The 12,500-nt window shown below is 33.7% G+C and overlaps 2 protein-coding genes across 4 annotated transcripts in view; one reads left to right on the forward strand and one right to left on the reverse strand.

The window, feature by feature from the left end:
• Positions 1 to 1,429, forward strand: part of LOC113824347 (corrinoid adenosyltransferase MMAB) — a 6,856-nt gene extending 5,427 nt beyond the window's left edge. For both annotated transcript variants that reach the window (XM_070129677.1, XM_070129678.1), the window contains exon 7: positions 1 to 1,429. This exon is cut by the window's left edge and continues 469 nt beyond it. The gene's annotated coding sequence lies outside the window, so the exon portion shown is untranslated.
• Positions 1,430 to 2,573: 1,144 nt separating this feature from the next.
• The window catches only part of RagA-B (Ras-related GTP binding A/B), a 13,121-nt gene continuing 3,194 nt past the window's right edge, over positions 2,574 to 12,500 (reverse strand). The window contains exons 1-9 of one of the 2 annotated variants that reach the window (XM_027377091.2): positions 10,761 to 10,905; positions 7,287 to 7,386; positions 6,988 to 7,054; positions 6,595 to 6,698; positions 6,228 to 6,346; positions 5,853 to 5,948; positions 4,193 to 4,407; positions 3,946 to 4,061; positions 2,574 to 3,807 (exon numbers count right to left, since the gene is read on the reverse strand). In XM_027377091.2, coding sequence (XP_027232892.1) covers positions 3,713 to 3,807; positions 3,946 to 4,061; positions 4,193 to 4,407; positions 5,853 to 5,948; positions 6,228 to 6,346; positions 6,595 to 6,698; positions 6,988 to 7,054; positions 7,287 to 7,386; positions 10,761 to 10,772 — 924 coding nt within the window. In that variant the 5' untranslated portion in view covers positions 10,773 to 10,905 and the 3' untranslated portion in view covers positions 2,574 to 3,712. Of the gene's footprint in view, positions 3,808 to 3,945; positions 4,062 to 4,192; positions 4,408 to 5,852; positions 5,949 to 6,227; positions 6,347 to 6,594; positions 6,699 to 6,987; positions 7,055 to 7,286; positions 7,387 to 10,760; positions 10,906 to 12,500 lie in introns of those variants that run through there. The other variant, XM_027377090.2, reaches the window with a different exon arrangement.

A 12,500-nucleotide genomic window follows, 5' to 3' on the forward strand; every position in this document is an offset into this window, starting at 1 on the left:
TGTGAGCAATTTTATATTTCTCAGGTCTTTCCCACTTCTCAGATTACAAAACTTGTGGTTAGATAGAGAAATATGACCAATTTAAGTTGCTGTAGCTTATTGCATTTAGTGTACACTTGTGTGTATGTATATTTTTTTCTCTTTTAGGCTTCCATTAAATCAAAGTAGGTTTGTACAGAATAGGTTTGTGTTCCTGGTTCCACCAATATGGAGGAGCCAACTTTTGAATATAAATCAGGGATAAAGCTTTAGAATCATGCTGCAATATATCGTCCTAGAGTCTGGTCTGTCAGTATTTCTTGTATGTGTAACTTATGCACTAAGGGTAGGTGTAGAAATGTGTGTAATAAGATGGACCAAGGAAGAAATGCCCTTTTGTTACAGTGAAAGTTATTGGCTTCAGATCAGGATTTTTTAAAACAAATTCTTTTAGAAAATATGTTACTTCCTTTTCTTTCCATGCTCAGTTGTTTTGCTTTAAAGCAACTTTTAGGTATTCCAATAGTGTTTGGTTTGCATTCATGTTTCGGAGACAGGAAGTATGGATTTATAAATTTTATATTATCTTGTTTTCCTTTGAAGTCGATAGAGAAGAAAAAGACAGTCCTTAGTTCTTATGTTACAGAAAATAGAGGCTGATGAATTTAGGAAAGATAGTGAACTGTTAACAGTAAGGTGACATTTGAAATGATAAAGATGAAGAATCTGTACGTTAATTTTAAAGCACAAAGCTATGAGGCACAAAGAATTCAGAGTTGATGTTCCAGATCTCAGATTTATTAGCCAGTATTCCTTAATGAAAATATATAGACATTTTATACTTTTATGTCTTTATCTTGGGGTTTGATTGAATAGATTCTCCATATCCAGGTCCTCTTTGATATCAGTATATGCAATGTTTAATGTTGTGGTATTTGTTCATTAAATGCACGTTTTTATCATTAGTGTGGTAATAGGTTGTATGTACTAAACTCATATGATACTTGTTCATGAAAGAACAACTTCTAATTTTTCCTCCATTTTTTTTATAGTAAAAAAACATATTCAGGCTGCAATAGCAAGCTTCTTATTTTTCAAAATGTCTCTTTTGGTGTTGATAGCAGGCATAGGATACTAGAGTTATAAAGTACTGATCCTGGTATTCTTGCCACAATGAATATTAGGATTTTCTCTGTGGTGAAGGTCTCATCTGCTTGCAGAAATAAAGATATAAACAGAGTTAGATGTCTTCACATTGTGGATTTATCTTTGTTTATGAGCTGACCTGATATTGATGACTGTGCAGTATCTGTAATTATGATGTTAAAATAGGAGTAAGAAAAAATATTTTCACTTGATGTGCAGGGATTAAAATCAGTGAAGTTCTTGTGATTTTCCTTTTGTAAATAGCTGTGATTGTTAAATAGTAAATAAAATGTTTACATTGTAACTTGTTTATCATTAGTATAGATTACTAAAATATATTTAGTTTACATAAATGAAGCAAAACTAAACATATTGTAAATGACTGCTTCCAGTCATTCACAGTATTCATAGTTGTACATTAGAGAGTGTAGCTGGAAATGGCTTGGACTGCTAAGATGAGATGGTTGACAAGGGGGCAAAGGCATTTTAAAAATAGTTTTGTGTTTTATTGTATTTCACTAGCTTTATTAGACTTGTTTTGAAGCCAAACTAAATAAATAAAATATGGCATTGCATAATTTTCACAAAATGACAAACAGCCATTCAGTTTCTATTTTGGGGGGGAGGGGGGAATTCTACAAGAAATTTTATTAGAACAATTTCCTTGCTGGAAATAAGCATTTTATCACAATGAGCTTATTACACAATTTACATTATATGTAGGCCAGGCACACACAAATGTTAGATGTCAAAGTTTATAGAGTGCTATTTTATAGTATGATAGAGAAAAGGGTAAAGAGGGGGCAACGAGTTCGGGGCATAGGGCGATTAGATAAAATGCAGTCTATCTGTGGTTAGGGAGGCAATATGGGTAGAGATGATTGTTGGAGAAGTAGAAGAAGAATCCGGGGAATAAGATAAGGGGACTGGGGAAGGCGGCGAAGTCCCAGGAAGAATGTCAGGAGGGGAGAGATCTGGAGAACGACACTGTTGTGACAGAAGGGATTCACGTGAGCATTCAGGTGGGAGAGCTAAGGATAATGGGAAACAAAGAGGGAATGGTGCAAAAGGAGAAGATAGGGTGTGTCGGGAAAGAGTGGGAGGATAAGGGGTAGGAGGACCTTGAGAGGGAGTACAGGTTGGATGTTTCAGGGTAGAGGAAAGAGATACCAGGTGAGACACTGAGGCATCTTGAGAAGATAGGTGGGGAGCAGATTTGAAGAAAAGTTTTGGAATAGATAGAGAGAGAAAAGCCTCGTAATCATGCTTCCTGTCTAGCTTTACGTAGAAGAAGGCATAGTATGAATCTGAGAATTGCTACCTCACATTCAAGCTTATTTGCAGGGCAGCTCCTATAAAATACATTATGGGTGCCATCAAAATTGTTCAGATGAGGAATAGCCTTGTTGCACTGTAAGAATTTGCAATTGATAGAAGGAAACTAGCTATCATGTAATATAGGCTTTATTTCAATTGTATACAACTTTATGCTCTCAGCTATAAATATTTACATTCATCATGCTAGAATTAATTGTTTATGAAATATATAAGCTAGATAAATGAAAACTCATAAAGAAACATTCTCAGAGATTCATCAGTCCCATCTCTTTCTAAGTGTCACTAGCTTTTGACATCCTAACAACACTATTCCATTTGCATACATATACTGTACATGTCTCAACACATATATTTATATATACACATACATATATCAACACGTACATACATTTATATTTATATATCTGTGGGTATACTGTATGTATATATAAACATATCTCCTCTCCCTCTCCCCCCTTCCTCTCACTCCCCCTTCCCCCCATCTCACTCTCACTCACACTCACACTCACACTCTCACTCTCACTCTCAATTTTACTTAATACATCTTTATTATATTTCTATCCTGTAACTCTGTCATGGAAAGAAAACTTTTGATCATTATATATTAATTCTAAAAGAGGAGAATTATTAGTACTTTAATATTAATCAAAATATAAAAATGAAAAGAAAGCCTCTCTTAAATGGTATATGACAGCCGATGCTTTATAAAGTTTTCCTTTTTGCATGCCCTGTTCTAACTTATCAATCAATATATCACCAGCCCTTGCATCACAACTTATATTGGACTGAAATCAAAAAACAGTATATTTCATTATATTCCTTTTAATATTTTAAGTGAGCAACAGTGAAAAAAATCTAACTATTTTGGAGACAAAAGCAACACAAACTTCAAAGTCAATTGTTGCAATAAAAATAAATGAGCATGTCTGTTGAAAGGCATTACAGCAGAAGTCCCATTAAGAGCAAATCTTTCAAACAGCTGCTGAATAATAGCTGTAATATATAGGCCACACATTTATAAAACTCAAAACAATCTCTTAAAATCTGCCAACAACAGATATCATTTCAATGTTCAGAAATATACTCTCCTAAATGATAAATAATTACAAAAAAGAGGATCATTTATACTTGAATATGGCATTATGTCACAGTATAGCAGCTTAAAAATACTTATATAGAAATTTATCAAATTATTACATTTTCAATAATAAAAAAGAGGAATATTTACAGCATTCCCATATCCAATAACTTATCTAGACAGAGGAAGATGCCCCTGACTCATTCTTTCAAGCTTCTCAAAGTGTTTTCGTGCATTGCGAATGTTGATAAGAGTGGCTGCTGAGGCTGTGAATAGAAGAAAATGGTAATAGTTCATGGCTTTAATTTATCCACAAGAAAGAAATATCAAATCTGTCATTATATATCTCCCACAAAGCCAATGACTTTGGATAACACAAATTAAACATTAAAGATGTTACTTACGAATTGAGGCATCAGACATGATCACCATACAGTAGGTATTGGATGTGAATATATCAATAAAGGCGGCAAAGTTAGAGTTTCGTACTTCCATGCTCTGGAAATGTGCTGCTAATTTGCTGTGATAGAAAAAAGGATTTATATTATTATCAAGATGACAATATACACTTTTTCCAACTTTAAAACTCCATTATGCTTCATTATGCAGCAAATGAACACCATTGAATCGAAACCTGGGAAAAGCCCTTACCTGCATGAAAGTTTAAACTGCTTTATAATATTGGACACCTTTTCAAAGCGGTTTGCATCTCTGTGTGGTCGCATTCGGTAGTGAGAGATAACTAGAAAAGTTGCTCTCTCAAATAACAACACTTCATCAGCATCAATGATATTAGTAAATTCTTTCAAATTCTGTTCCAGTTCTTTTACATTTGGGATAAGTTCATACACAATGTTGGACCAAGCCTGAAAGGGAAAAAAATAACACAAAGTCAATTAAGGGGACTGGCAAAAAGGGTAAAAAAAGAAAAAAATAATGTATTATAAACTTACACTCAAATTCTTCCTATAGCATCTACAAATCCCTAACTATTTTGCTTTGCTGTGTACAGTTTAAATGTCTAGGGCGGTTTAAAGGGACATGGTCATCTGCACCATAATGAGGCATCAGGATTTCAGGTCTACTGTGCTGCAGAATAGAGGTGATTTTATTTTATTTATTTATTTATTTTTTTTCATCATATGAATTGCCTTTATTTTTAATTTATTTAGATGCTTACATACATAAGGTTGCAATGAATCATGACTCTTGGCAAAGTGGGAGTTGCCATCCCATCATTTTAGTTTGTGGTATTGTGATTTTTTTAAAGCTAGTTCCCTGTTTTACAATCACAATGGGTAATAAAAAGAATGAATGAAGTGTGTATGATAGGAACGTATTCTCATGGAAAAATTTGGCTGAGGGCTAAGGTGATGGGAGCATTTCACCATGAGATATCGTTGCTGATTGGCAAGTGAAACATATATCTCGCCATGAGTGCACAAAGCTTTTGGAGGAAGATCAACTCAGTGGGCCTTTGCAAAATGGTTCTTCCATCATTTCCACAGGTAAGCAAGGGAGACTTGTACAATCTCTGAACTATGCCTAGGAGATTGTCAGCTCCAGGAAAGATACTATTTCCATAGACAGAAACCTATCTATGCCCACCATAACCAGTAGTGCAGGGCATTACAAAAAAAATTAACATGGAAAAAAAAAGAAAGAAAAAACAATAAAACAAATAACACTCTTACTAATTGTAACTATTATTGCATAGGATATCAACTACCTGGAAAAATAATATTGAGTCTGCTCAACAAAAGTAGTATATTGCCATCTTGATACAACATCACAAATAAATATCCCTTTACTGACAGGTTATACCTGTAATGACGTGCACACATCACAACTTGCTCTAGAGAGAGAGCGGGTGGGTCAGCGGTACACAGCACATGCCCTGCCAGAAAGTCTAGACCATAACATGATGATTATGCCACAGAAAATTCTAGCCTTGTCATGATAGGGATATAGACCTCGGAAAATGGCAAAACAGCAGAAATGCATCTACAGAGAAGACCTAACAGCACTGCAAGGAGGCAGGGAGTCACAATATCACATATGGGTGTTCTTGTGGGCCTTGTCTACACATCACATGCCAATGAGAGTCCCCACTCAACTAAGCCTAATACCCCTAATTTGGTTCATGTCTAAGCCAAGACACCGGTACTAAACAGATTAAAAGATTGTTTAAACTTCAGACCATTATTTCTCTATATGTTTTATCTATATACCTTTTGACAGTATGAAATAGATCATATCAAGATCACTATCCTTTAACCAGTATGCTCCACGAGTTAATCATATATATTACCTTGTAGAGTGTCTCATCCCAGATTGATGTTCGAAAACAGACACACTCCAGTGGTTTAGACAAGCGTTTCAGGTCTTCTTCTCTGGCTCTGAATATCTGAAATTGAAAACGTGAACTTGTATGGCCTTCAAAACACTCAAACACACCCTCACTCACTATTTCAATGAGTTTGGGAACATCTTATGTAGCAACAGTTAATATTTATATCATTATGTAAAATAAATATACTTTAATTATTTGTGATACCTATTTTGTATAAACCTTATAAAGTACATCAAATTAGCTTGTATGAAATAGTTTACCAAACACTTAGCTCATTCCTAAAAAGTTTTTAACATCCAATCTATGTAAAAAAACTTAAAGGGAGCTACTTACAACATCCCTCTGGTCATCTTGCACAAGGTCCATTTTATGTATGAGACAGAAAACACGAGCCTCTGGTGAATTCTGTAGGATTGCCTCTAAGCAGCTTTGGTAATAATGCATGTCCTTTTCTGCAATTAGTATTCATTGTTTTAATGATGGAAAGCAAGACTTTAGCATACAGCTGCATATTTCAAAATGATGCTACATTAAAATACCATGACAACTTTTATAATCCACAAATAAATATACTGATTTATCCATAGCAATGTCAAGAGGTAGCAAATATATTTAAACTCAATAAAGTTGCATAATACAAAATGCTTGAAATACACCTTGAATTCCATCAAAGCACTTCAGCTTCCACAACACAGCTTACCTAACTCGCGGCTTTCCACATCAAAGACGTATATGAGAACTTCCACATTTCTGAAGATGTTATCTCTTTGTGAAGCAAAATAGTTTTCCATGAATGCTTCTTGTCTGGAAAAGAGGAAAAGGCACTTCAGATATCAGATTCCAGTCCTTACATAATACCAAAAGTACTAATCTGATTTCCAAAAGTCTGTGCTGTTAAAATGTAACGTAAAAATAACATGTAACTAAGATGAATAAAAACAAAATGAGCCTAAACAAAGTGATCCCCAATATTATTTTTTTCATGAACATTAATTAAAATGAATCTACAGTCATAAGAAAACAATAACTTGACAATATTTTTTGGGTAAGAGCTTAGGCATTAAAAGATAGAGCAAAGTAGAGCAAAACTTACCCTCCGCAGTCCCAGAGGTTCAGGACCAAATTTCCCAAGAAACGTACATGTGAGTGTTCCACATCAACTGTATGGTTAAAAGGGCAGGTTAGGAATGGTCATATCACAGTAGAAATTTAAATCTTTATATTTTTCAAATAAATAAACATTAAAGACTAATGTAATAACAACAAAATGATCAAGATAATAATGCTGATGACAAAGAAACGGAGAGGGAAAGAGAAAAAAGCAGGAAGACCTCCACATCTCTCAGCATGTTCTTAAGATCAAATAAAAGCTAAAACTGAAACTATACTTACTAGTAGCTCCTAGACGACTTGTGTCTCTTGCAATATAATTTGCAAAAATGATTGAGCGCATACTGGTCTTTCCTGACCCACTCTTGCCCATCAGCAGTACCTGAAACATTACATTTCATAACTTAAAAGACAAGAATTAACCTCATGTCATTTTTGGGGAAAATTGTAAATTGCCCTCTAAAAAAAGAAAAAAAAGAAAAAATATCTGGAAGGCATATAGAAGAATAAAAATTGGAGTTTATTACTGTGGATTATACAAACCCTCTGAAAAAAGGAGGGATCTTCTTAGATCAATATTTGCCTACATATGAATCCTGGTTACTCAAGATTATAGTGGATATTCCAGACTTATTCTTGCCATTTATACTTCATCCCAATAACAAAGAGCAAAAGTTTTGGTAAAAACAAGCAAGAATGTGCAGACATCAGTACACACTCCTCCATGCTTGAGCAAATGATTCGCTCTCAGTAGAATAAGCAAAACCTTCCCTCGGCAATTAAGACACTGACTGATGATGTAATAAGATTTCGCCCAGCATCTGTGATATGATATAAAGGGATAAAGAGATGGCTGCCGTGCCTTTTCTGCAGAGCCAAAAGACAACAAGCCACAGCATTTAGTGGCTTTGCAGTGAACATACTACCATTTCATATGTATTCTTTGTTATTTTTATCAGGGTTAAAACTTGAATTGAGGACCATGTAGAGATAATGGCTATAATAAACACAAAAAGCTACTATTTTTGTTGTTTTTTTTATCAAAGATTCAAACAATCCCTATGGCCTCTGCCGACAACCTTTAACTAAGTACACTTTTGTTAGCCATACAGACATCCCTGGCAATTTATCATCAAATAAGCAGCCAATCTAAGTTCTATCACTCAAGAATATATGCAATATAAACCTTAGGTCTTATTTTCTGTCATAAATTTAACATTACAGTTGTGTTTTCAATCTCTGTATAAAACCAATAACAAACAAGCTGATAAGCTTACCAGGACAGATAATGATAGTAAATGATTACAACATATTCTACATTTCATCAGCATAAAGAAACAGACAAACAGGAAACTGAATTTTCAATAGTACACTATAAAGTTTTAAATCACATTAATATAACCCAAATGCTATCATGTAACATGTGACACAAATAACACAATCCTCACTCTTTGTTTCAGGACAATCTGAATCAATCTGAAAATGACGGCAAAACTTAATAGGATACTAATATTGTATACGTTACTGTACTATATTCACATTAAGTTTTACTCCAATCAATCTGTAAATTAGGTGACACAATAAATCTTGAAAAACTATGATGTGAAAACAATAAAGAAGTAAACTTGGTTCAATATGTTCTGATTTCATGAGAAAGAGAAATATATCATGCTTATCTCATTTACTTCTACAGAAATACAAGATGTGATATCAATCTCACAAGCTCAAATTTGTATTTCTTAACCCCTAGAGGATGTGCATACCATATTTAGGCACAAACAAGTAAAGAAATATAATATCCTGCCTAATTGACCCCAGGAAACAAGCAAGATATTTTCAAAACTCAGAATGAAGACTTTGATTTATAGAATCCAGAAATGCTACTCACTTTCTTATGCTAAGCAAATTTGAGCTGACTCAAATGATTGCTTTGTGAGCTAATGCACTATCTACATTAGATAGCAATACAGCACAATATATTTTCTACAATACATACTAAATGAGATTAGTTATCCAGTCTTCAATTCTCTATAGACACTAACCATTTTGCATTTAAATTTTCTGTACGAGGAGGCCAGTTAAAGCAATACATCATAAAAATCTATAAAATTCAAATTTAGTGACTTGACTTTGACTTTGACTTGACTGTTTTTGTGCTATAGCCATCTAACTTGATAATACAAGAAACAATACAATCTCAAAGTTTGACTATTTCAAAAGAAAGTAGTTACTATTTTCTAATAAAGATGAAAAATGTCAAGTCGTTTTGAGTAGTCTAACAGTGACACAGTAACCAATCATAAGATAAGACATATAAAGGGCCATAATTTACAAAGCAATGCCTCCACTGTCCCACTACAAAATCCTGTACCAATGTCATTTGCTACTTCTGTGAAATTGTCAAAAGAAGGAGTTTACTATGATATTTTCCGAAACAGATTTGATGAATGATAAGTGTCTTCTTTTACTTTAATATTCTCTTAAATTATCAAAAGAGTAGGTTGCTGTTTTCATTTTAAAACAAGCTTAACAGACTTCAACTTAGCATTACTGTCCTTACTATCATTTGGTTTAACTGACCAATTCTCATTTCCCTTGAATAACTCTTTCATTAACAAAATAGATAATCAAAGCTGAAAAAGCTTTTAGAACAAAATATTTATAGTGTAAACTTTCAACTGTATATACCCTATCTCACTAAAATTTGAATTGTATATCATTTGTCTGCTAGAGTGCAGAGGTTACTACAATCACTTAACTCATCTATTGTGTTGGTCTTAAGGCAAGATAAATGTAACTAACACAGTTCTAGCAACATTGAAAATAGCAATTTTCTCTTCATCATATCCAAATCCACTTAAGACTTTTAGTGATATGTGAAAAAATTGCCAACATTCTTAAACATCTGATTTCTTAGCAATTTATATCAGTAATTCTTTAGTTGCCATCCAACCCTGCAATTATGATATATTCCTTATTTCAATTACTTACAGTGTAATATGCATATCTCTCTTGCTGTTTTTCATTACAACTGACAGAAGGGACAGTATTTTTTATCACACAACATTTATCATGTCCTTTTTTTCTCATCTCTAACATTATCCTCAACCTGCACTGTATATTTCAGCATCAGCAAGTGTAGTTTTTCCCTTTCTTTATGGCTGTCATTAGATTTCTCCGTAAATGTATTGTTAACTTGTGAAGGAGATGCAGTCAATGTAAATGAAAAGTATTTTTTTCTCACTCAAAAGCTGTATAAACATGTTATTATCAAGTTGTGAAAGTAATACCATAGATGAAAAGATTCTTATTTTTGGTCATTCTATCCTATACATACAAAATTTACCTTCTATCAGATGAAACAAACTATTCCTTAGTTTGTGTTTTTCTATCCATTACAGACAAAATTTACTTTCCACCAAATGGCTGTGAGAAACTGAAACTTTAAGCCCTTTTAATTAAGACTAGGCACCCATCACATTCTAGTAATTATTACATGAATTTGTACTAATTACTGAAAATATAATTACGCGAAAAATATTTCTTTTCAACGCAACCCCCAGCTCCTGAGTGATATTGACGTATTTCTTTAATATTAGCAGAAATAAAAGAAATGGGAAACTAGGAAAATACACGGGCTCGAACCTAGACCCTTTGCTACGTTCAGAGATTCATTTTCCGTGACTCATTCCATTGCTCGAAGGTTCGGTTATTCTCAAAAGTTCTTCAGCATTAAAAAACAAATCCTCCACAAACCTTCTTCTTCATCGTGATGGTCCTAATTGTGTCACAAATGGTGTAAAATTAGATTCAAAAGAGACACTACTTGTACGGAACTCGTATCTCAGGCGTTGTTTACAATCTGAGGGAGGAGGAGCCTAGCGGGAGGATTACGGGAGTATTTACGTTTATCCCGAGTTTATTTTTGAAATTTAGTGACCCATTTACTAATCAAAAATATTAAAATGGTGATTCATAGCAGAGAAAATACTTATCATTATAAAAAACATTTTTTCAAATGCAATTGTTGCTCATCATGAAGAGGGATACATGGGTAAATTATTTTTATTTGTTTTAATCCACATTACCCACGTAAACAAGGTATTAAATTATCCTTGGGAGGTCCACAAATCAATTATGACATATTCTACGTATATCATTATTGGATGGACGTAGTTCATGCATTACCTGATCACACAGTTATGTCATGTGACAGTGACGGGACACTCGCACTCACGTTACACACACACAAACACACGCACACACACAAGGTCTATATAACGACTTATATAGTCCTTATATAGACCTTGCACACACACACACATATATATGTATGCATAAATACATATATGTATATATACATATATATGCATATATATATAAATATATATATATATATATATATATATATATATATATATATATATATATATACATATACACAAACACACATATATGTGTACATATATATATACATACATATATATATATATATACATATATATATATATATATATATATATATGTATATATATGTATAAATATGTATATATATGTATATATATATATATATATATATATATATATATATATATATATATATATATATGTGTGTGTGTGTGTGTGTGTGTGTGTGTGTGTGTGTGTGTGTGTGTGTGTGTGTATGTGTGCGTATATCTTTGGTTCAGGTAACCCGACCAACCGTATTTTTGGCCGAAAAAAATGCCGGCACAACGGCCAGATGTATGACTACCAAAGCACATCGAGCAAACCTCGTGGTTCGGGACTGCACCACGTCTGCTGCCACTAGCTGATGTACAGTGTCACAGCGTGAATCATCTCGATATCATAATGGCTGACTTACAGGTTGCAATTCTTGGAAACCCTGTGGTGTAGCAACCAAAAGCCTCAAAGGCAGTGTTGATTTACCTGGTGACTTTCAATCTGTTGTGAAGGATTTTAGATCTGTTTTAGAGACTAGCAGATGTGTCTACTAGTAGGAGTAGGTCATCCGAACACTGTCTCGGTTTTGTCTCTAACAGTAGCCTCGGTGTACCTTGTAAATAAGACAGACTTGGTAGGTTATCACTAGGTAATACTCGGTTTGTTTACTTTTGTAACTCAAAGGTAATCAGGACTTGTGGTCAACCAACACCTTAAATGGTCTTGGTTAAACTGAGTGCTTGACAGTGTTTGTAAACAAAGCAGCATGGCAGATTTGTTACCGAACAGTAATTTTTACATTCCGCAAAAAATACCTTTACCGGGTGTGCATTTGCTGTTCTCTGTAGTCTGAGCCCAAACAGTTTGGACTTACAATTACTGGGGCTGTAATTATATGTAAAAATGAAAGAGCAATTTGCTAATTCTTATTTACTCTTATATCTATAGTTGGGACAATTCATTTACAGTAGTTCTAGAGCTTAAAGACATATTTGTCCACAGCTCACGGAATGTGTTTGAGCATTTTACATAATCTTCTTTTTCAAATTATCT

This window comes from Penaeus vannamei, chromosome 14 (assembly GCF_042767895.1).
Source record: "Penaeus vannamei isolate JL-2024 chromosome 14, ASM4276789v1, whole genome shotgun sequence".
Classification (NCBI taxonomy): domain Eukaryota; kingdom Metazoa; phylum Arthropoda; class Malacostraca; order Decapoda; family Penaeidae; genus Penaeus; species Penaeus vannamei.